The sequence below is a fragment of the Schistocerca cancellata genome, chromosome 3 (assembly GCF_023864275.1).
Source record: "Schistocerca cancellata isolate TAMUIC-IGC-003103 chromosome 3, iqSchCanc2.1, whole genome shotgun sequence".
Taxonomy (NCBI): domain Eukaryota; kingdom Metazoa; phylum Arthropoda; class Insecta; order Orthoptera; family Acrididae; genus Schistocerca; species Schistocerca cancellata.
The window spans coordinates 246,600,101-246,622,624 of record NC_064628.1 but is presented as its reverse complement, the minus strand read 5'-3'; the positions used below and the strand labels follow the sequence as shown (position 1 = coordinate 246,622,624).

Below are 22,524 nucleotides of genomic sequence, written 5' to 3'. Positions count from 1 at the left end.
CATCTACTTCAAGTTTTTTTGTAAACTCTTCCCATGCCTTTTTCTTTGCTGTTTCCACTATTTCTTTGCACTTATTCTTTTCTTCTATATATCTTTTATGGTTTTTGTCATTTTTAGTTTTCCACCACTTTCTCCAAGCTCCATTTTTTCTTCTAACTGCTTGGATTGTGGTATCATCCCACCAACTTGTCTGTCATACTTTTTCCTTTCCAGATGTTCTACCACAAACTTTTTGTGCTGCTTCGACTAAAGTGTCTTTGAATAAACTCCATTCTTTTTCTACATCACAGAAAACTTCTTTGGAAATTTTTGTGTGATTAATTCTCTATACTTCTCAGCACATTCACTCTCCTTCACTTTCCAATCCTGTATCCTCATCACTTTCTTCTGTTTTCTATTTTTCACACATTGATTCATTTTCCATTGTCCCACCAGTAATCTCTGGTCTCCATCTGCACTCACACTTGGAATTACCTTCACATTTGTTACTTTCTCTCCCCATTCCCTATCTACTAGAATATAAATCAATTAAACTCTTGTTTGCTGTTTTCATTCCATTTCTCTGGCACAAATCCAGGAGTCTTTCCCCTTCTTCATTTCTGCCTCCATATCCAAAACATCCCAACACTTGCACAAATCCCTTTCTGTCTTCGCCTACCTGTGTACAGTAGAACCCCTCTAATCCGACCTTGGATGGTTCGTCACTGCGGTTAGTCTGACCACGCTCAGGCTCGCAAGCCTATGCCGACTTGTCACTGACTGGACGCCTGTCGGGACATTGTTGCGATGTCTATCACTGTGCATATTGTTATACTGTACATTATTGTGCAGTTTTATCCTTTGTTGGGATTGAAAAAGTCGTAGTTTGCTTTATTCCGTGTTCTCTACAGTACTTAATACTTTAGATTCAATGTGCATACAGTTGTCTGTTTTTCAACATGCTTGGAATCAAACGTAAACATGTAACTCTTTCATTAAATGAAAAATTAGCAGTGCTATTAAGACTGGACGAAGGAGAATCGCTCCAAAAAATTGCAAAGGAACTGAATGTAGGTTTGACGACAATTAAGGATTGGAGGAAGAATCGGAAAGACATTGAATCCTATACAGTTACGATTGATAGTGAAAACACTCTGAAGAATCGCAAAACATTAAAAAAGCCTCAACTTGAACTGCTTGATAATGCATTGTGGATGTGGTTTTGTCAAGAAATAAGAAAAGGACCTCCAATATCCGGGCCAATTCTCAAAGAAAAAGCGATAGTTTTGCACAAAAAACTGGAAGACAAAAGTTAATTTGCTGCCAGTGATGGCTGGATTGATCGTTGGAAAACTCGTCATGGTGTCTGATTTGTTTCTATTTCCGGTGAAAAACTATCTGCCAATGCTGCAGCTGCTAAGGAGCTTTTTGTTAAGTTTCGAGAAATTATTACCCCGCAAAGTGTATAACATCGACGAGACAGGGCTGAACTTTAAAATGTTTCCAACAAAAATGCTCGCAGCTTCAAATGAATCCGTGGTAGGAACGAAACTTATAATAAAAGATAGAATAACAGTCATTCCTTGTAGCAACGCAGCTCCCCTTGTTCATCATTGGCAAATCTAAGAAGCCAAGGGCATTCAAAAATATAAACTTATCTTCCTTGCCGGTTTATTACTACAATCAAAAATCTACTTGGATGCACTGCAAACTTTTTATATCCTGGTTTTTCGACGAGTTGTGCCATCGCTCGAAAAAGACTTGAAGCAAAAAAATCTGCCTGTTCGTGCTCTACTGCTGTTCGATAACGCACCATAACATGCATCTGAGGAAGGTTTGGTGAAAGGGGACATAAAAACTCTCTTTCTGCCTCCTAATGTGACCTCACTCATCTAACCAATGGATCAGGGCGTTATAGAATGGTTAAAAAGGCGATAACGGAGAAAGTATATCAGCTCAATCTTGGAAAAATCTGAAGGAGGTCATAACTTATTTGAGGCAATGAAATCCTTGAACATCAAAGATGTTATGTACACAATCGCTGCAGCATGGGATGAACTGAAACCTGACACACTGAGGAAATCGTGGCCACAAGTTATGACTGAAAATGAGCATACCGAAGATGAGCAAAACAACGACGCACTGGAAATCGTTAAAGATCTACAAACTCTGGAGCCGAACGTCCCTGCCAATGAAATTGAAGAGTGTATCAACGAATGTGACAAAGACTGTGACACTTTTGAAGAGCTCAATGACGACCAGATTGTTGCCGCTGTTAGCAAGGAAACTGTGAATGAGGACTCGGACGGCGAAAACGAAACCCCCACCCGGATTTCACACAACGATGCAAAAATGCTTTTGACATCGCCCTTCAACACATCGAGCAGAATCCAACTTCAACTCTAATGGAAGTTTCGTGGATAAAAAATGGAGGGACACTGCAGCTAAATCTAGAATAACATTCGCTAAACAAAAATGTATCACTGACTTTTTTCCAAATTTCTGTTTTCGTTTTTACTGGAAAAACAATGCATACAGTATAATCATTTCTTAATTTACACATACAGTAGTTCTTTGTAAAAATTTGTTTTTATATACAGTGCTATAAACATTTTTTAGTTTACAGTATATATCGTTTATATGTTATTAAGTACAGTACAGTACTGTAATTTGTTTGACGTTTTCCTTTTAAAACCAATAATTATTATAGTGCGTATAGACTTTTTTAGTTAATATATTGTTTAACACTGTGTCAAAAACATCTTTTTATATTACTATAGACGTCTTTTAGTTCTTAAATCGTTTAATTGTTTGTACTAAATGTCTTTTTATGTATTTTGCAATAAATATTTGATTTTTCGGATAATCCGACCTTTATTTCGTTCCAACCATGTTCCCGGTCCTGAAGGTGACGGATTAGAGGGGTTATACTGTATTAAAATCTCCCATCACTATATTAGCACTCTCTGAATGGTTTTCTAACACATTTTCAAACTCCATCTTCTTTTCTTCGCTACATCCCACTTGAGGTGCATAAATCTGGATTAAGAAAATATTAAGAACATTAATTTTCTTATGTTTGCAAAAATTTGAATCAGATGTTTCATCAATCTTGTACTGTCTTTCTTTTCCTGTCTATGATAGAGTGAGGACCTTGGTTTCTGTTTAGTTCGCTTAGAATGAGAAATTCATTAATTCATTTACTACAAAGTGCAGTTAGTTTACCAGTTCCTTATTTCACCTAATCTAACTGTCTGTGTTACCAGTATCTGTAATACATTGAAGAAGCAAGAAATTTATGCAGAGCAAGCTCGGCATCGTAACATTATCTTCAAAGAAGAAAATTAGGTAAATAGCTTCAAGAATCGAAGAACTACCATCTAATAATCCAGTATTATATGCTACAGATTTTACATGTATACGAAAAATCATCAGCCTGACTGTCTGGAGTGTCAATTAGCTGAGACACAAAGTCCCAATCCAACTCACTATTGGTGCGCCTCTTGTGCTGCATCAAGAAATTTCCATCACAATTATTGTTCCTAAAATTAATTAATCAGTAGAGACACTGAGCAGGGTTAAACGCCGAATTAACCATAGTAAACTTTTAATCAACATTGGTGCAGTCAGCGACAAGTGTTAACAATAAACACAGAACTGAATTAATTTTATTTAAGACGTCTTGGTACATTTTCCTAATAACATCTACCTTTGTGCAGGTTCCAGAGTTTTGCAGTAATGTGAAATCCAATTAACGTTTTCAACCTTGCAAAGATGCAATATGAAGAATGTGGTATGCAATCAAAATCACCTACTTCTCCTGAAGACCTACATAGATGTCATTTATTAATTGATTCTTGGACATTCATTCCATTGAGTCGATATTTCGTTAGAAATTGGGGAAGAATCAGAAGAAACAGGAAATAACTTAGGCGATTCCGTGAACTGTGTTTGAAACGATGGTTGGTTTGATAATTGAAGTCCAGAACGAAAACAAAATACCACCCAAGACCAAAGAGAGTATGTACAGTAATAGCTTTGAGTTAGAAGGAAAACGCTGTAGAATGTAAATAGTTTGGTTAAATGAAGGCGGAAGAAAACGCTGAAAGCTAAGCAGTGCGCAAAGCCAGTTTTCTTTCATAAAATATCAATATGAGTTGTACAGATGGAAGAAAGATTTACATGAAGTACTGCATATTCGCCGAAATGAAACTCACAGAAGTATGAAAGAAATACTACTAAAAAAATTTAGAACTGGTTGTGAGAGAAAAGCATAATTACCTAGAGAGATCTACGACAGTGGGTACACTGAATGCAAAGTGGGATGAACATTACTGATATCCTGGCTTTTACGACCTGTTTGAACAGATTCAGTAAATTATATGGAAAAAGGAAGTTGAAAAAGTAGGAAGTTTACCTGAAGTAAATGTCTGGAGGATATGTCATTGCAAGGTAATACTGCAGAGTAATTTATAACTAACATAAAACGAAGCTTCTTATTACGTCTAAAATGCTGTGTACAAAGCCAATGAGTCAGGTTTGGTGAAAACAGCAGTTTACCATTTCAAGCGAAAAAAGACAGAGTCGTTTGTGCAGACAGTGAGTGCCCATGACACATTCAAATACAACAATGCAAATGATAACATCAGTGGATTAAAATTTGCACAGTTTTGTCTCTGTCTTCAGGAACATCGAGACAAATATGCACCGAAATTAAAAAGAAAATGGTCTGTTTACTTGCAAAAATCCTGCAAAATCTGGAAAAATTGGAGACCATAATGGTCAGTGTTACATCCGTAGTGACCTTTTAGCATTTTCAAAAAATAATGCATTTCTTCTATTGAATCTTTACCTGGATACAACACAACTTCTGTCATTAGGTAGACGACGAAATATATATAATGTAGATTCAACCTACAACTAGTAATGTGATTCAGCTGTTCGATAATGAACATATGAAGCGTTTTTCATAAAATTGTCAGACAGTACAATTTCCGACATCTGCTTCTCATTTCATGTTTATGTATGGTACTGTATTGTAAATTTTCAGTAATTTCTTAATTGTTAGTTTGCTACACCACATTTTACAGGATTAAGAATAGTTTTTAACTCTAAAGTCATAAATAAATTACCATATCATGGTAATATTCACTCAAAGACTAAAGGGAAAAAGTGTTATCACTACACCACAATAAAGAGATATACTTACAGCACTAACTGTTCTGTGGTAAAACGAACCTCAGCAAGCTCACACTCTCACCTTCAACAGTTTTTAATGCATTTCGTCACTTCAAACGATGATGTATTACTGTGTTACAAATAATTGATTATTAGAGGTTGCTTAATGCTAAATGATATTCCTGTGTAACTGTTTAGGAACATTTTTCCATTTCGTAAAGTATCTATTTACTTAGTTGAAGCCTAAACCTTTTATTCTGTCATGCAGCTAAATTTCTAAAATTAACAAACTATTCCAGATCTGTGTTGTCGAACGAACCAGGGCAGAATGACAGCAGAGCCACCTATCAGCATTTGCTGAGGTTCTTCAGCGTTGGTGGGGAAAACAACATCGTGCAACAAAGAGTAGAGCGCCTTTCAACTTTCATAACTTTTACGTGTGGTGTGCTCGAGTGCAAGTTGGGTGTTTCCATGTGTAAGTGAGTAGTTGTGGGGGGTGGGGGGGGATGATGGTCCTGTAAGAAAATTGTTTCCTCTGTAGTAGTAGTAGCTTTATTCATCTGCAGATCTCTTTTTACCAGGATACTGGAGATGACAAAGCATTTACAAGTTTAGATAAATTTAAAATAAGCTAATTCGTATACACATACACATACAGAATTATAGTTAGAGACAATCACTAGATTTACTCCTGGTATACAATACTTTTCTTACAAATAACTTATTAGATAATGTAATGCCACACTGTTTACTCATATCTCACTATCAGTCACTGCACACACTATACACACATTGTTTCATAATATTTCACTGACTACACACACACACACACACACACACACACACACACACACACATACACACACACACACACACACACACACACACACACACACACACTGGTGATCTCTGAATCATTTTCTGTACCACAACTTCTGATTTGCTATCATTAAAAACTGAGTCAGCATCCCTCCATAATGAGCAAGATGTTGAGCTCAGAAATGGAAGAGGTGTTAGTATTGTGCTATGCATAGCTTGGGGGTAAGTATTTCTAGAAAGGAAAGAAAAAGGAAAAAACAAAGTGAAGTTGTTATGTGGAATGTTGGATGTTTTATAATCATTATTATTATTATTATTATTATTATTATTTATTGTTATAACATTTTTTATCAAACCCCTACTCTGTTTTATCTAAGTAATCCTTCAATGTATTAAATATATTGCATAACATGTACTTTTAGCTGCCTTTTTAAATAAGTGTATTTTTGCAATTTCTTTAATCTCTTTTGGTAATTTATTGTACAGTTTAATTCCTTGGTAGAAAATGCTGTTTTGAGTTTCATGTTTATTTTTTCTTGGTAAATGTAAGTTGAGTCTATCCCTTATTGCATGGTCATGGACAGAGCTGTTTGTGCAGTAATTAAAATGTTATTTTTGATGTGTACTGGTAAAGTATTCACATGGAGCAGTTAAAATCCCGTGTTTTGAATAGATCTTTACAGTGAGCTCGACTAGTATTTTTGGTTATTATTCTTATTGTTCTTTTCTGGAGTTTGAAAACTGTGTTCATATTTTGTGCATTTGTTCCCCAAAAAAGAATGCCATAGCTAAGAATTGAGTGTACATTTGTATAATAGGTAACTAAAAGACACTGAATGTTACACACTGATGATGGGATTCTGAGGGCATAACATGCTGATGACATTCTGTTTGCAAGTACCTTTGTGTGTTCACTCCACTTCAACTGAGAATCAATGTTCATTCCCAGAAATTTTACGTTTGTTACACAGTCTACAGAGGTGCCATCTACATGTAATTGAACATTGTCATTTTTCCTCTTGAAACTGAAATTCATGGCATTAGATTTCTTTATGTTCAATGTCACTTTATTGCTTATTGACCAATCATAAACTTCCTTGAGAGTTTCATTTGCTTTTTTGGCAAGGAGTTCTCTTGTTTTCTCAGTGACTATAATATTGCTGTCATCAGCGAAGAGAATTTTTTCACCATGAGTAACACTACTGGGAAAGTCATTGATGTATATCAGGAGCAGTATTGGTCCTAATATGCTACCTTGCGGAATCCTAAATTAATGTATTTTGATTCTGATAAGTGTTTTACTAAATGTTTAGATCTATTTGAAGTATGAGTTATCTCTACTCTTTATACCTCTGTTAGGTATGCTCGAAACCAGTCATTAGCTACCCCTCTTATTCCTAATGCTTCTAATTTATTTAATAGAATCTTGTGGTCGACTGTATCAAAAGCCTTAGAAAGATCCAAAATATGCCTGTGACACACTCATCTTCATCAAGAGCATGAAGTACAACTTTTGTGAATTCTACTATAGCTATTTTTGTCACTCCGGAAATCAAACTGTAATTCGCTTAAAAGAATGTATTTATACAGTTAATTCATTAATCTGTCTTTCATAATTGCTTCTATTATTTTTGAGAATGCTGACAGCAGGAAAATGGGCCGGTAATTTTCTATAACTTCTGTGTTATCTTTCCTAAGCAAAGGTACAACTCTTGCCTGTTTTAACTGCTCTTGAAATGTCCCTGATGTGAAGGATTCATTTATTATATTTGTTAAGGAGCCTTGTATAATCGCTATGCATTGTTTCAGTACACACATTGGTACTTCATCTAAGTCTACTGACTTTTTATGTTTTAGTTTTTGAACAGTTTTATTGACTTCATTCTCTGTGGTTGGAAGTAACATCATTGTATTTAGTGCAACATTATTTACATGTGTTAAATTTTTTGGCGGAATTTTTGCTGTAACTGCTCTGCAATACTTGAAAAATGCTGGTTTACATAGTTTGCTAAGTGTTGTGTATCATTTATTACCTTAGCCCCCTCCTTTAGCAGTATGTTATTCTGCATTTGTTTGCCTCTCCCCATTTTTATTGTAACATCCCAGACTGCTTTGCTTTTATTCTCTCCATTGTATATTATTTTGTCATTAAATGACATTTTAAGCAATAAGCACCTTCCTATAGATCTTTTTGTATCTAGGGTAGAAATTTAAGAATTCTGGATCATTGTGAATCTTTTTCACGGAACTGATGTTTTTATGTGTTCAGGAGGAGTTCTTAATACCTGCTGTTATCCATCTGTTTTTGTGAGATGTTGATACAGACACGCATCCTTTTGGATATGCTGTTTCAAAGTTCAATTTAAAGAATGTGAAGAATTTAGAAAATTTCATATTCAAATTGGTTTCCTTATACACTTCATCCCAGCTTTGTTTTTCTAGCTCTTTTGAAAAATCTTTTATTTTCATTGGTGATAGATGTCGTTGGTAGGCTAGGCTTGTAGTTTAGGAAATGATTCGATGCCTGATTTTACTGTTGTTATTTCACAGAGATGGTCTGATAGTCCGAGATCTTTTACAGCTACATCACATTTTTCCCTGTCCATATTTGGGGGCACATGGTCAATTACTGATGATGAAGTCGTTGTAGTGACTCTTGTTCCATTATTGAGCAATAGGGACATGCCAAAACTTTGAAAGATGTTGATGAAGGTGCTGCTATATTTATTTATATTAGTGTTGATGTTAATGTCCATGCACATAAATATGTTGACCTTTGTACGTCATGGCGCCACTGCAGTGTGAGCTAGCAGTGGCGCCAATTGAATTGCTCTTGGAAGCCGGACCGGAACAGGAAGTCTGATAGGTTTCGGTCTACTGATTAGTTGCGTAGTGCTGAGGAGTTCATTTGGATTGTGGTGCGTTGAGGCGTTAACATGTGGGGTGTCCCGTGTCGGTGGTAAAGTATTATTGTATTTTTTTTTCTCTCTCAGACCTGTTGATATTCTGTGCGTTGTAATCTATAGAACAACTACATGGAACAGACTATTTAAGTAGGACAAGTGTGTGTGTGTGTTTTCAAATCATTGAGATGGACGCCCACGTGGAAGAACGTGATGAAAGATCAGTGGAAAGAACGTTGACAGCAGATGAACGCAGCAAATTAGAGAATCAAAATAGCAGACTAGTTCCTCAGTTTCTGGCAACGAAATTAGAATTAGAAGCAAAGAAGAATTGGGATCTTTTTTATAAACGAAACGACACGCGTTTTTTTAAGGATAGACATTGGACTGTTCGAGAATTCAGTGAATTATCAGAGTGTTCTGCAAGTGAAAGATCGAAAGTTCTTTTAGAAGTGGGTTGCGGAGTGGGAAACTTCGTTTATCCATTGATTGAGGAGAAATTGAATCTGTTCATTTATGCATGCGATTTCTCGCCCAGAGCAATAGAATACGTGAAGTCGCATTCGTTGTACGACGAGACGAAGATAAAAGCGTTTCAGGTGGACATAACAACTGATCAAATATTTCATTATTTACAATGTGGATCAGTCGATATTGTAACATTGGTTTTCGTACTTTCTGCTATTCATCCAGATAAGTTCTTGCAAACGTTGAGGACATTATTTAAATTGTTGAAGCCAGGAGGAATTCTTCTGTTTCGAGATTATGGTCTTTACGACATGGCACAGCTCAGGTTTAAAGCAGGAAATAAAATAGCGGAAAATTTTTATATGCGCCAGGACGGTACAAGGTAAGCGCATTTTACATTGGTTGATATATAGTTGATTTAATACTAACAGATCTGATAGTTAATTTCATTGCTGGAGGCCTTAGACAACTGTAAAATTAATTTGACTTCTTCGCATTGTAACTGTTGTAGAGCAACAGTGGGTACTTCAATTGCTATGAAATTTCCAACTTGTCATTTACAGGAGCTATTACTTTTCGGTTGAAGAAGTTCACCAGTTAGTGAAAGATGCTGGATTTCAAGTAACCACTAATTCATACATTCACAGGCGAACAGTTAACAAAAAGGAAGAAATTGATGTACCCAGAATTTTTATTCAAGGGAAATTCAGAAAAGTTCCTCCATAATAGGTAAAGTATTAGTTTTATAGTTTATTGGGAAAAAGGTATTCTTTTGTTTGGTTGGGAGACTGTAGTAACAGATGGTATTAAAGTTCATGTCTGTATACTCAATTTAGCAGATGTGCCTCCTCCCCATGCCTCTATGCTGCCCCACATCTAACTTCCTGACTGCACCTTTCTTTCCTTTTAATGTTGTTACATGGAACAGATTATTTAAGTAGAAGTGTGTGTCTGTGTGTGTGTGTCTGTGTGTGTGTTTTCAAATGATTGAGATTGGCACCCACATAGAAGAACGTGATGAAAGATCAGTCAGCAGATGAACGCTTTGTTTGATTTTCCTTAGCATGCAAATTAATGCATTATCTACAAAGCACGACATTTTAGCTTTGGAATGATGGAATCCAACATTGTGTTAAAGGAGGTTTTGAATTAACAACTGGCACTACAGGTGAGCAAACGAAACATTAAAAATGTGTTAGAGGAATGCAGACACTGAATTTGAAACTAATTTCCTGCACTTACACATTAAAGAGTTTACAAATGTTGCTGGATGTTGTGGTTCTTGCTTTGCAATAAAGCCAGTTTCTAAATGTTGTCAGATGTAGTGATCATTGCTTGAACAAAGTGATTGAGAGCACATTCCATCAGATAATCATTCGATATTTTTTAGTTGTCCAGCTGAAATGAATCTCTCTCTCTCTCTCTCTCTCTCTCTCTCTCTCTCTCTCTCTCTCTCTCTCTCTCTCTCTCGCACACGCACAAACCAACCATAAAATAAGCCATAAATGTAGTGCCAAGGTCTCTATCATAAGGGCGGTACGTCTCTCTCATCATGGCCTTGGAGCAGTGGTCATCAAACTGCGGGCTGCATGGAGCCCAAATCGAGTATTTGTGTGGCCTGGGATTGAGCTGTATTTGATAATATGCATGTAGCAATTATTTGTGTGGCCTGTGATTGAACTGTATTTGATAATATGCATGTAGCAATTAATATCCATAAACATCAAATCTAGTATTTGTATGGCCCACAGTTCTCAGCTGTATTTTATAATACGCGTCTTGTGGGTGCATTGTCCAAAAACAGTATTTGTGTCTTCAATTATTTTGAAGATAGCTGCATGTGATGTGATCTAGTGTTTAGTAGTGGAAGTGCAGGTAGGTTTAAGTGCCTGCAGGGACAAGGATTCCCTCTAGGTGCATTCTCACTGAAGATACTCATAAGAATCGAGGAAGTGTTAGCTGGGCAAAGCTCAGGCAGAAGAAGAAAATGCAAGAGTGGTCTAGGCAAAGGAGTCAGGGGAAGAGATTGCTCCAGGAAGATGAAGAGAATAAAGATAATGGATGTGGACAGCATTAGTCACTATAGGTAGAACAATATTGTCAAAAATTGAAATAAAAACTTCTAATGTGAATTCCTGTAAACTGCCTTTTTTGGGTATAGTGTACCTTTTCTCAGGAACTGTAAAAGCTAACATCCTGAAATTTGCCCTAGTTCTAAGAACTACTCAAGAAATGTCTCGGTTAAAATTTGAGACAAATAGAGCAGTTCCAGGTAGCACAAAAATGAAAAATTGTCAGAAACTGACCTTCAACAAAAATCTGTTCCACACCTTTTATTAGCATCTGATGAAGATGTAAATTGTGAAATTCCAGTTTTATTGTTAGATTAGTTTACAAGGAAAGATACATCATAAAAACGGCAATCAAAAATTCAAAGCAAGTTATGTACAACATACTGTTTCAATGGGGGGAGGGGGGAGGGAATGTTTTTGTTGTTGGTCTTCCAATATTGACAACTCATTGACGTGACTCATACTGATCAGCAGCTAAGATATAAATTTCAGACATGGATTTGTGAATGCATATTATACAGACAGTTATCTGTAAATGAAGTACATACTTGTAGCAAGGAAAATGAAATGAAATTAAGGCTATTGTAATGCAACACAATGAGAACAAGATAAATGACATTCCCAATATTTAGTAAACATTTGTGATCATGTGTCATATTGCATAATTCATTTACATGAGGAAAATTACTGCTATTAACTAATCAGTTGCTTACAAAAGCCTCACAATACTTGGGCAATTAGTGTCAAAACTTTTGGGTTCACTGAGGTTGGCGGCGATTTGAAATGATCAGAAGACACGAAATGTTCAGAGTGGTGCCAGCTTCTAACGATAGCCAGCGAATCATGCTCTTACTATAGCTAGTTTATCGTTGGTTTATAATGTACTAATATGTGCAGATTACCAATTATTAAGTTAGTGACACATGTGGCCTGAGGTACCTCCCCACAATGTTGTTGGCTCTTAAGCAAGAAAGTCTGTTAACCACTGTTAGTGATCACATGATTTGCGATTAAATGGGGCAAGGTATTGCATTGCTGTTTGTATCCATGGACATAAATTGGAAATCAATTCTTTACCTACATGAGGCCTAAATATATAATACATGTTGATAAAGTTTATGTATTTTTTAATCATTACTTTGTAAGCTCTTACTGATGCAGCAGGTTGCTCACTGCTGTTTCAATATATATTACACAGTTTGAATTTGGAGGTTGGACAGGGGATTTGGTTATCCTAAACAACTTCCAACAAAATTTCATACATTGTGCAGTATTTGCAACAGGTTTCTGACTGCTGCTTTTTAGGAAGTTTCATATCTTGACATAGTTTCAGAATTGGGATATTAGAGCTTCCATTCACATCGTTGTTATGGATCTATTGTTGGTTACTGATAAGTATGCTTTTAATGCATAGGCCGGAATGATCACCATAATAAAATAAGGTAAATCAGAGCTCGTACGGAAAGATATAGGTAGGTGTTCATTCTTTCCGTGCGCTATACAAGATTGGCATAATAGAGAATTGCGAAGGTGGTTCGATGAACCCTCTGCCAGGCACTTAGATGTGATTTTCAGATTATTGATGTAGATGCATCCCCTTACCATCTTCACACACACATACACACACACAGTTAGGGCTAGCCTTGTAGCTATGAGAAACATATAGCAGCACTACTGCGTTACCTCTGAACAGTGAATTTGTCTCCTATACTTGAGTGTAATATTCAGTTCTGTGATGTGAAAGAGAAGCGGCTGATTATTGTTGCTGACTTTAGCTCTATCTGAGTGTTTTATAATAGAGAAGTTGAAGAATAACAGTATATCCAGGTTTTACAGTATTTTTTTGATTACAGGGTAGAGAGCAGCAGTGTCAAAATAGTGCTGCAGACAAGTTATTTGGAATGATGAATTGTGCTGTGCCTTATGGCACTCCATGGAAGAATTTGGGTTTGGCAGATGCTTGGTGAATGTTACCTGCCATATCCACTATTAGATGCCTGGATACTTGTATCAGAAATGTAAATATATTACATATGTGATGTTGAAGAAAAGGTCATAACATTTTGACACATGGTATGAATGTATGGGTAGACAGCTATCTGTACTCCTTGGATAGTGAATTTTGTGTGCCAGCTGGTCTTGATGGAAATTACATTAAAGGTAAGCATTTATAGATTGCTACATTTGAGTTTCGGAAAAATTTTGTCTGAGTTGGTGGTTGAAATTTGCTGGTTCATGCTAATAATGGGTTTTTGGTTTAAATTTGTTGGTTCATTGTAATAGTGTTCAGAATACAGTAATTCTTACCAGTGTGTGTAGTGGTGTGCATGTATGGGTGGTGGAGCAGTGTGTAATGCAAGCAGCAGTGTACCAAATGCTCCAGCCAATAGTGTAATTATGCCTTATCTATTTGTGGATTAGGAGGGGTGAGGGTACTTAGACACTAGTGTTCAGTGTTGCATTACGAAGTTAGGATTGCCAACTGTCCTGTGAAGTATGTGATTTTCTGTATTTCAGGATTGCAAAAATTATCCCATATGAAGCTTATATTGGTTGCTTAAAATAATACATTTAATATTTGTATGTTGATGTACAGCATTTGATACTCATTACTTCACTATTACGTGTGGCCTGTATGCTGCATTGACATACTGAAGTATCAATTATTCTTACATGTTTTTCAGAACAGGATATGGTACATTGCATCACTGATTCATTGTTAGACAATGCATTTGTTAGTTATCTTTATTTAAATTGAAGTTACAAAAGTTGACAACTTTGAACGTGGCTGCATTTAAATGGGGCAATACTAACTCCAGGTCTGAGACGTGTCTAATTTAACGTTTAAGTCAATTAAATGTGTTTATCTAGAAAAATTAGAAATGTCCCTCACCAGCATGTCAAAAATAATTTGTCTAAGGCAAAATGCACAAGATATAATTTAAGTTTGCCAGGATTTTTTTCTGAAATTTCTAAAAACGACTGTTCATTAAAGAAACGAAATAGGCATTAGTCTACTCCAGAATAGGACCAGTGGCGTACTTACATGTTTCGGTAGGAATTTTGTTAGTGTTGCCATTGGCAGAAACTAATTATCCTTCATAAGAGTTGTGTGAACAATAGTGAAATTTATAATCATGATCGTCAGATATATTCAGTTGCTGCAATTTAAGCTGTGCTCTTAGGATTCTGACTAACCACACTCTTGGAAAAAGTGGCAAAAAAATTTCCTATTTGTGTGTTTTTGCTTTGTAAGTGGTGTTATTCAATGACTACATAGCATGGCCTATGATCTGAATGTCTGTCATTGCTTGGTGGATCACGTGATATGGCCGACAAAAGTGTACCATGCAGGAAAGTCTAGATTTCAGTGCTTTGGAAACTACCATGCTGTATTTGATCGAATTCATACTTCCATAATAAAAAATATGCAGTATACATGTTGCCCTGCATCAAAGATCTTTCCAAAACATTGATAAGCTTTACAGCTCTGAGGGACAGCATGTTGTCACTTAACAAGGGGGGGGGGGATTTACATACATCTGGGAAAGTGTATTTTCACTCAGTAAGAAGCATCTTTGTGCTGGGAATTTTTTTCTTGACCATACGTACTCCCAGATCTTACAAGTCTCGTATTGTATCAAAATTTGCCAAAATATTTGTCTGCAATGATGATATAATAGTTCAGATGAACTACTGTGATATATTTTCATGTCTTTCGCTCCTATCTGACTGTTGCGTGTAAGATGCAATAATTGCTGAAAATATTATTGATGATAATGCCTATTATTCGTCTTATGTTTCAGATGGAGAAATGAATTGGGTGCAGTGAATTAAAGGTAAGCTTGGGTGATGGGGGGGGGGGCTCCACTCCAGTCCAGGGAAGTGGCTCAATCTGGATTTTCATATTTGGGTTGGATTATGTGATGATATAATAGTTCAGATGAACTACTTTGATATGTATTCTTATGTCTTTCGCTCCTATCTGATAAGCCTGTTAAATTATTGGATATTTACACTATAACTTCGAACAGTAAAACCACCTATCTCGTCTTGTTTCAGATGGAACACACAGGCAGTTGCAGTAATTTAAGGTAAGGTGGACATGTTTTACTTCATAAAGCAGGAGTCAATTGATGTGTTGTTGTTTGAGGTCTGTTGTAGTGTGGGTGACAGTGTAAGGAGAGTTAATTAAAATAATTGGCAGTGAATATTTTAAAATATACAGTTCATAAACTTAAATTTTATTAAACATACAAACTATGATGAAATAATAGTTCAGATGAACTGCTGTGATATGTATTCCTATGTCTTTCGCTCCTAACTGATGCTGTGTGTGAAGTGCAGAATAATTTTGGAAAAAAATATTTGATTGTAATTTCTCACTTTATTTCATTTCAGGTGAATGCTGTGCCAGTAACACGAAGGGTAAGTAATCATTTTGTTGCAAAAAAGGTAGTGCTCTTTCATAGTTAGACAATGAACAGTATTAACAGTTCACATGTCTAGCAGCAGTGGAGCTCGATGCATACTCAGTTGCCAATAACAGTTACAACATATGTTTTTTCTGTGTGTAAATTTATTTATACTTACTAATATTTCCATTATAGCTCAAAAAATTGCGAAGAAATGTTAGATATCTAGCATGCCGAAATAGCTCATAATTCACAATGGAAGTGCAAATGGTATTAGTGATATTGTACAATGGTGAGTCAAATATAAACTGGACTTATTAAATAAGTCTATTTAAACTTCAGAAAAATTTATGTGCATTAACTTACTTTCATATAATAGTCTCCTGAATGGGAAACAATTTTTTCTCGGTGGGTAGACAATTAGTTGATACCATTTTAGTAAAATAAATGTGGCTGTGACAGAAGCCAGTTGAGCACAAACAAGCACCATCTTCAGATGGCTCCTTTAGTGGTCCAAACAAATGAAAATAATTGTTGGGTTAGGGTTTTCATGTTAACAGTAAGATGCTAGTGGAGGTAATCAATTAGAACAACTTGCTTAAAATAAAGAAACAGTTGTAAGAACCTTCTGTCTTTCCATCGCAATGGCAGGAGAGCATGATCATTCTGGTGCTCGAACACGGTCAAAACCTGCTTGATGTGGGTAGCTACCGAAGCTCCAGCCTCACTAAAAAGGGTTGGGTCCTGGAGTCATGTGGCCTACTGGCTTCATGTCAGGGTGGCTTCCACGAGGGTTGCCCTACCACTGATAATCTTTTATCCCTCGAGTCTGAAGTTCGAACAGTCTTTTCCAGATGCCAACTTTTTTTTTACTTCCGTAATGCATACATGACATGGCATCATATCCTTGTCAGTTTGAGTGGGGTTCCCGGATTCTGCTCCTGATTTTTATCCTAAACTTCCTCTCGCTCTGTACTTTCCGTGTCCGTTGGTGCCTCCCATAGTTCCACCATATTTAGGAGAATGGTGTTCTGCAGGGCTCGGTATTGTCTATTTTTAGTGCTATTAAGTCTAGCAGCAGCTGTAGGGCAGTCAGTCTCACCATCTCTGTATGCGGATGACTTCTGCATTTCGTATTGCTCCTCCAGTACTGGTGTTGCTGAGTGAAGCCTACAGGGAGCCATTCACAAGAGTCATGGGCTCTAGCACATATCTTTGTTCTCAGCCGTGAAGTCTTGTCATGCATTTCTGACAGCGTTGCACCCTTAATCTGGAACCAGAACTTTACCTTAATGACAATTCACTCACTGTAGTGGAGACATGTCGATTCGTAGGACTGGTTTTAGATGCCCTATTGACTTAGCTGCCTCACCTTCGTCAGCTTAAGCGAAAGTGCTGGCAGCACCTTAGTACTCTCTGCTGCCTGAGCAACACCAACTGGGGTGCAAATCGCTATATGCTACTGCAGCTGTACAAGAGCCCTTGTTCAATCCTGCATTGACTATGGTTTGTGGTTCGGCAGTGCCCTCAGTGTTGTTTTCTTGACCCATTCCCCTGTGCATTTGGATTACTGTCTCCCTTTGCCAACTACGGCAGTTCATCTCCTGCATCGGCAGCCCAAATCAGGGTTTACAATTGTGGTTTTCTGTCCGGTCCCTTCTGTGTGAATTGGAGTACTTGGCTTTACCACCTCTCCTTGAGGTCCATTCACGTACTCCTACAAGGTGTACACCTAGGCCACGGATTCTCCTGGACCTTTCACGTGGCGCTAAGGATTCCAGTAACCCTGCAGCTCTCAGCTATCACTTCCTCTCAATTCTCGACGTGTACTGGGACCTTAAAGTGGTTTACACTGACGGCTCAATGGCTGATGGTCACGTAGGCTTTCCGTATGTTACATATTGAACAGCAATCCTTGCCAGATGGCTGCAGTGTTTTCACTGCAGAGCTGCCGGCCATATCTCCTGCTCTTTAGCACATCCGCTCATGCCGTGGTGAGTCATTTCTCCTGTGTATTGACTCCTTGAGCAGCTACAAGCTATCACCATCCTTTGGTAGTGCCCATTCAGGAGTCCATGTGTGCCCTGGAACAGTCCCATTGTTCAGTGGTGTTTGTGTGGACCCCAGGACACGTTGGAATCCCAGGCAATGAACTTGCTGAACAGGCTATGTGGAAATCACTTTTGGAGATGGGCATCTCCTTAACACCTGTGTTCTGTCTCACGCCATGGTTTTTCAGCTTTGGGAGACTGAATGGCATAACAGTATGCAACAAACTGCTTGTCATTAAGGATACTACGAATGTGCACAAGTCCTTTATGCGGTCCTCTTGCAGGGAATCAGTTGTCCTCTGCTGGCTCCGCATTGGCCATACATGGCTAATGCTTGGTTACCTCCATCACAGGGACGCACCTCAGTGTCACTGTGGCTCACAAATGACAGTCATCCACCTCTTGCTGGACTGCCCACTGCTAGCTGCTCTGCGGTGGACTTTTAACTTTTCCAGCACCCTACCTTCAGTGTTGGGCAACAATGCCTCAACAGCAGCTTTAGTTTTAACTTTTATTCGTGAGGGTGGGTTTTATCATTTGATTTTAGTGCATGTCCTTTGTCCCTCTGTGTCCTCACCCTAGTGCTTTTAGGGTCGAGGTTTTAATGTGTTGCAGAGTGGCTGGCTTCTCCTCTTCATTCTCATGGTCGGCCACCCATGGTAATCTGTTCTCTTGTTTTGATCTCTTCTACATGTATCTTGCGTGTCTCTGTAGTTTACTTGTCCGATTTGGTCCATTTTAGTGTTTGTTGCCCTCTGTCATTCTTTTGGTTTTCTCCTTTCTTCCAGGTGTGTTTTGTATGTCTCCATTATTTTATTCCCACTCCTGTGGAATAATTTTAATTGGAACGAGGGACTGATGTCCTAGCAGTTTGATTCCTCCCCCTCTTTTAAACAAACAGACCAACCAACCTTAGCATTGAATGAATGGTTGTTACAGTGTAAAGTGTGTAACTTGGCACAGAAAGTCGGTCAATGCGATTTAAGCAACTTGCAGTCATTGAATTCTTGACAGCAGAAGGTGTCACCCCAAAGGAGATTCATCAGAGAATGAAAGCAGTTTATTGTAATTCTTTTGATGTGAGTACTGTGTATCATTGGGTGAGTGAGTTTAAAGATGTTGAGGCGGAAACATCTGACCTGCGTGACAGTTGGAAGTCCTGTGACAGCAACCACAGAGTTTCACAAGCAAAATGTTGACATATTGATTCAGGTTGATCGTTGTATCATTCAGAGAAATTGCAAGTACAATTGGCATTTCACAAGAACGTGTGGGTCACATTGCTTTGCTTGGCTATTGGAAGATCTGTGCACGATGGATAACCTGGATGCTGACTCCTGAACATGAAAGTGCACAAGCATCCTCCATACAGTCCTAGTTTAGCACCATCAGACTTCCATCTGTTCGTGATAATGAAAGTCTATCTGTGGGGACATCATTATGCTTCTGATGAAGACGTTGTGTTTACTGAGAGACTGTGGTTGCGGAAACAGTGTTGACTTCTTCTTTGACGGCTTCAGAAAACTTGTTCGTTGGCAGAAATGTATCCAATTGGCTGGTGATAATGTGGGAAAGTGAATATTGGTAATTAAACATCGTATTATAAGGATTATTTCTGACTTTCATTTATTAAAATATTCCCATCCAAACCCAATTAATGAAGGTGGAGGCGTTACTTTTCATTCAACCCTTGTACATGTGCTGCAGCTACATCGACTTCCTCCTCACTTGTGGCAGTAGTTCAGAAATTTCTGCCACTTACAGTTGGTCATTTGGGCAGCCCAAATATATCCACCCCCTTGGTGGTTGGGTCACCTTCCCTTCTGTTGCTCCCAAAGCACTCACTTAGGGTGCAATACCCTCCCCCCTCCTCAAAACCAGGGACAGTGGTCCCCTCTTCAAAGCTGAAGAGTCCACAGCCTCTGGCTCCTCGCACGGAAGTTGTCCCTTGGGACTTACCTTTCAAGGTCTCCATTAATGGCACAGTGGACACCCGCCAGTGGCTGAAGGAGCAACAAACTGTTGGACGAAGGGCTTCAGTCTTTCCTTCATGCCTGAAGCTACTTCTGAGAGGTCCTCCCAGCAAGCCCCTAAAGACGTGAGAAGGCAATCAAATTAGTCTGCTAAGAAACAGGACCCGGTGGCCCCAACACCACCACACCCTACCAGTTCTGCCTCTGAGGATGAGGTGGAGATTTCCATCACCCCACCCCCCCAAGCACCTGGATCTCGCTGACACCTCACCCACAATGGCAATGGATGCGTAAATACTCAGCTGGTTGCAGCAGGTCATAGTGAGGTAACATGCCTCTTTGGTCACTACATGTTTTCCTCAACTCCAGAAAGCATCATCCTCCAGTGGAATTGCGGCAATTTTTTCTCCCACCTGGCTGAGTTAAGACACCTCTTAGTGTTACACGTGCTTTTTGTGTTGTTCTTCAGGAAACCTGGCTTCCTGTAATGCGGACCCCTTCCCTTCGTAGCTAATGGGGTACTACAAAAACTGTACTGACTTTGATAGACTGTCAGGGGAAGTCCATACCTCTTTTGAAGCTGTGGCTGTCAGGGTGAGGACTGCGCCGGAAATTACCATCTGTAACATTACCTCCTTTCAGATGGCAAAGTGCCGCCCCATGTATTGGCTGCACTAATATCCCAACCCCCGCCCACCTTTTCTGCTTAGGCTGATTTTAACACCCATAACCCTTTGTGGGTTGGAACCAAGCTTACTGGCACGGTAAAGATGTTCAGGACCTACTAACTCAACTTGACCTTTGCCTACTAAATACAGGAGCCCCCAAACATTTCAGTGTGGCATATTGCACATAATCAGCCATTGCTCTTACAGTTTACAATCCTGGCCTTCTGTCTATCCACCGGAGAGCTCACGATGACTTATTTGGTAGTGACCACTTTCCACTCCTGTCCCTACCCCCAGTGTCCCTCATCTGGCCACTTGCCCAGATGGGCACGTACCAAGGCAGACTGGGATGCTTTTACCCTCACTACCACTGTGGAATCTCTCTGTTGCATGGCAACATCGATGAGGTGATCCACACCATCACTACTACCATTGTTGCTGCAGATGAATTTGCAATCTCTTGTCCCCCCCCCCCCCCCCCCCCCCCGAAGTGGAAATCAGTGCCATGGTGGTTGCTGGAAATCACTGTAGCCATTAGACAGTAGGCAGGCCCTCCAGTGTCGTAAGCACCACTCCTTGCTGGAGAACCTCATTGCTTTCAAATAGCTCTGTGCCCAGGTCCATCTACTCATCAAATGACAGAAGCCAGGAGTGTTTGGGACACTAAGTCTCCTTCATTGGAACACAGACCTCTACTTTGCAGGTTTGGACCAAGCTCAGACGATTACAGCTATCAGACCCCTGCAGGAATTTCTACATTCGGAGCTGTATCTGCCGTTCCAGACATAATTGCAGTGTCTTGCCGAGCATTGTGCTCACATCTCTGCTTCTGAAAATTACTGTCCCACCTTTTGTGTGGGTGGAATGAAAATCACCCCTGTTTTGTTCCATGCCTACCTTCAGTGAGTAGGAGTTTCTCAGTGCCCTTGCTAACTGTCCTGACACATCCCCTGGCCCAGATTGCCTCCATTCCCAAATGCTTAAACATCTCTAAGCGGATTACCAGCACCACCTTGCCATCTTCAACTGCATGTGGACTGATGGTGAATTCTTGTCACACTGGTGGGAAAGTATCATGCCAATGCTAAAAACTGGTAAGAATCCATTAGGTAGGGGTAGCAATCAGCCTTGCCACCATTCTGTGCTAGCTGTTCAAACATATGGTGAGTTGGCAGTTGTATTAACTTTTTGAGTCTCGGGGTCTTCTGGCTACTGCCAAGGGTGCTCCACTAAGACAAAAGTATGCATATACACAAATGATTGCATCTATACTTTATTTGGTAATATTTTGGATCATAAGTGCATTTACCGACATGAAGTTATTAAGCATGGAGTTCTTTTACCTCCAACGTTTAAAAATATCATACTGGTGTAAATTGTGTGCAAATACTCCCTTGTTTAAAAGTGTACTGTATGATTTATCTCTTGATATAGATGTTTCAAGCAATGACGAAATGTATATTGAGAATATTGATTTATTTGCAGATTAGTAATGGAAATCTTGTAGGACCTAATGACAACTATATGGACTCTAACTTCAACTGACAACGAATCCTGCGAATCTTCACATCTGGCTGTATATGGTGACATCTATGATGTGTCAATTGGATGAGGACACACCATTAAGATATTACTTAGCCGATGTCATGTGGAAACTAGACTCAATTTGATTATTGGAGAGTGTTTGAGGTTTTCTTGGAAGCTGTAAATTGGTGGCAGTTGGTACTTCTCTGATGTTATTACCTTCTGAAATGTCTGAAGCTTCTGCAATTTGTAGAGAACTGGGTGGGTATATTTGTGCAGCATGTTAGGAGAAATTGTATAATTCAAATGAGGATGATCACATCCACACCATTCATGATGGCAGTTACTCCATGAGGTGATGTTGGTGCAGATTCAGATTTAGCCCACTGCTTTCATCACATAGCAAAAAACTTTAGGAAATCATGAAGGATCACAGCAACGTTGGACATTGTCTGGCTCAATGTACTTCTCTGT

General features: G+C 38.7%; 1 protein-coding gene and 3 non-coding genes across 4 annotated transcripts; all 4 read left to right on the top strand.

Moving 5' to 3' along the window:
* Nucleotides 1-8,856: 8,856 nt before the first annotated feature.
* Nucleotides 8,857-22,169, top strand: LOC126174879 (tRNA N(3)-methylcytidine methyltransferase METTL6). Its single transcript, XM_049921295.1, has 6 exons — nucleotides 8,857-9,729; nucleotides 9,911-10,076; nucleotides 13,273-15,258; nucleotides 15,482-15,513; nucleotides 15,821-15,847; nucleotides 22,012-22,169. Exons 1-2 carry the CDS (start codon nucleotides 9,068-9,070, stop codon nucleotides 10,071-10,073), a joined length of 825 nt encoding a protein of 274 aa, XP_049777252.1. The 5' UTR covers nucleotides 8,857-9,067; the 3' UTR covers nucleotides 10,074-10,076; nucleotides 13,273-15,258; nucleotides 15,482-15,513; nucleotides 15,821-15,847; nucleotides 22,012-22,169.
* On the top strand, nucleotides 15,080-15,160 carry LOC126178702 (small nucleolar RNA snR60/Z15/Z230/Z193/J17). Its single transcript, XR_007536575.1, has one exon. It is a non-coding gene; the product is annotated as a small nucleolar RNA snR60/Z15/Z230/Z193/J17 (small nucleolar RNA).
* LOC126178700 (small nucleolar RNA snR60/Z15/Z230/Z193/J17) lies at nucleotides 15,334-15,416 on the top strand. The gene has a single exon (XR_007536574.1). It is a non-coding gene; the product is annotated as a small nucleolar RNA snR60/Z15/Z230/Z193/J17 (small nucleolar RNA).
* On the top strand, nucleotides 15,673-15,755 carry LOC126178703 (small nucleolar RNA snR60/Z15/Z230/Z193/J17). The gene has a single exon (XR_007536576.1). It is a non-coding gene; the product is annotated as a small nucleolar RNA snR60/Z15/Z230/Z193/J17 (small nucleolar RNA).
* Nucleotides 22,170-22,524: the final 355 nt, after the last annotated feature.

Coding starts and splice junctions, on each gene's coding strand:
- LOC126174879 (XM_049921295.1), top strand. CDS start 9,068: ATGGACGCCCACGTGGAAGAACGTGATGAAAGATCAGTGGAAAGAACG. Junction 9,730..9,910: donor ATGCGCCAGGACGGTACAAG/GTAAGCGCATTT, acceptor TGTCATTTACAG/GAGCTATTACTTTTCGGTTG.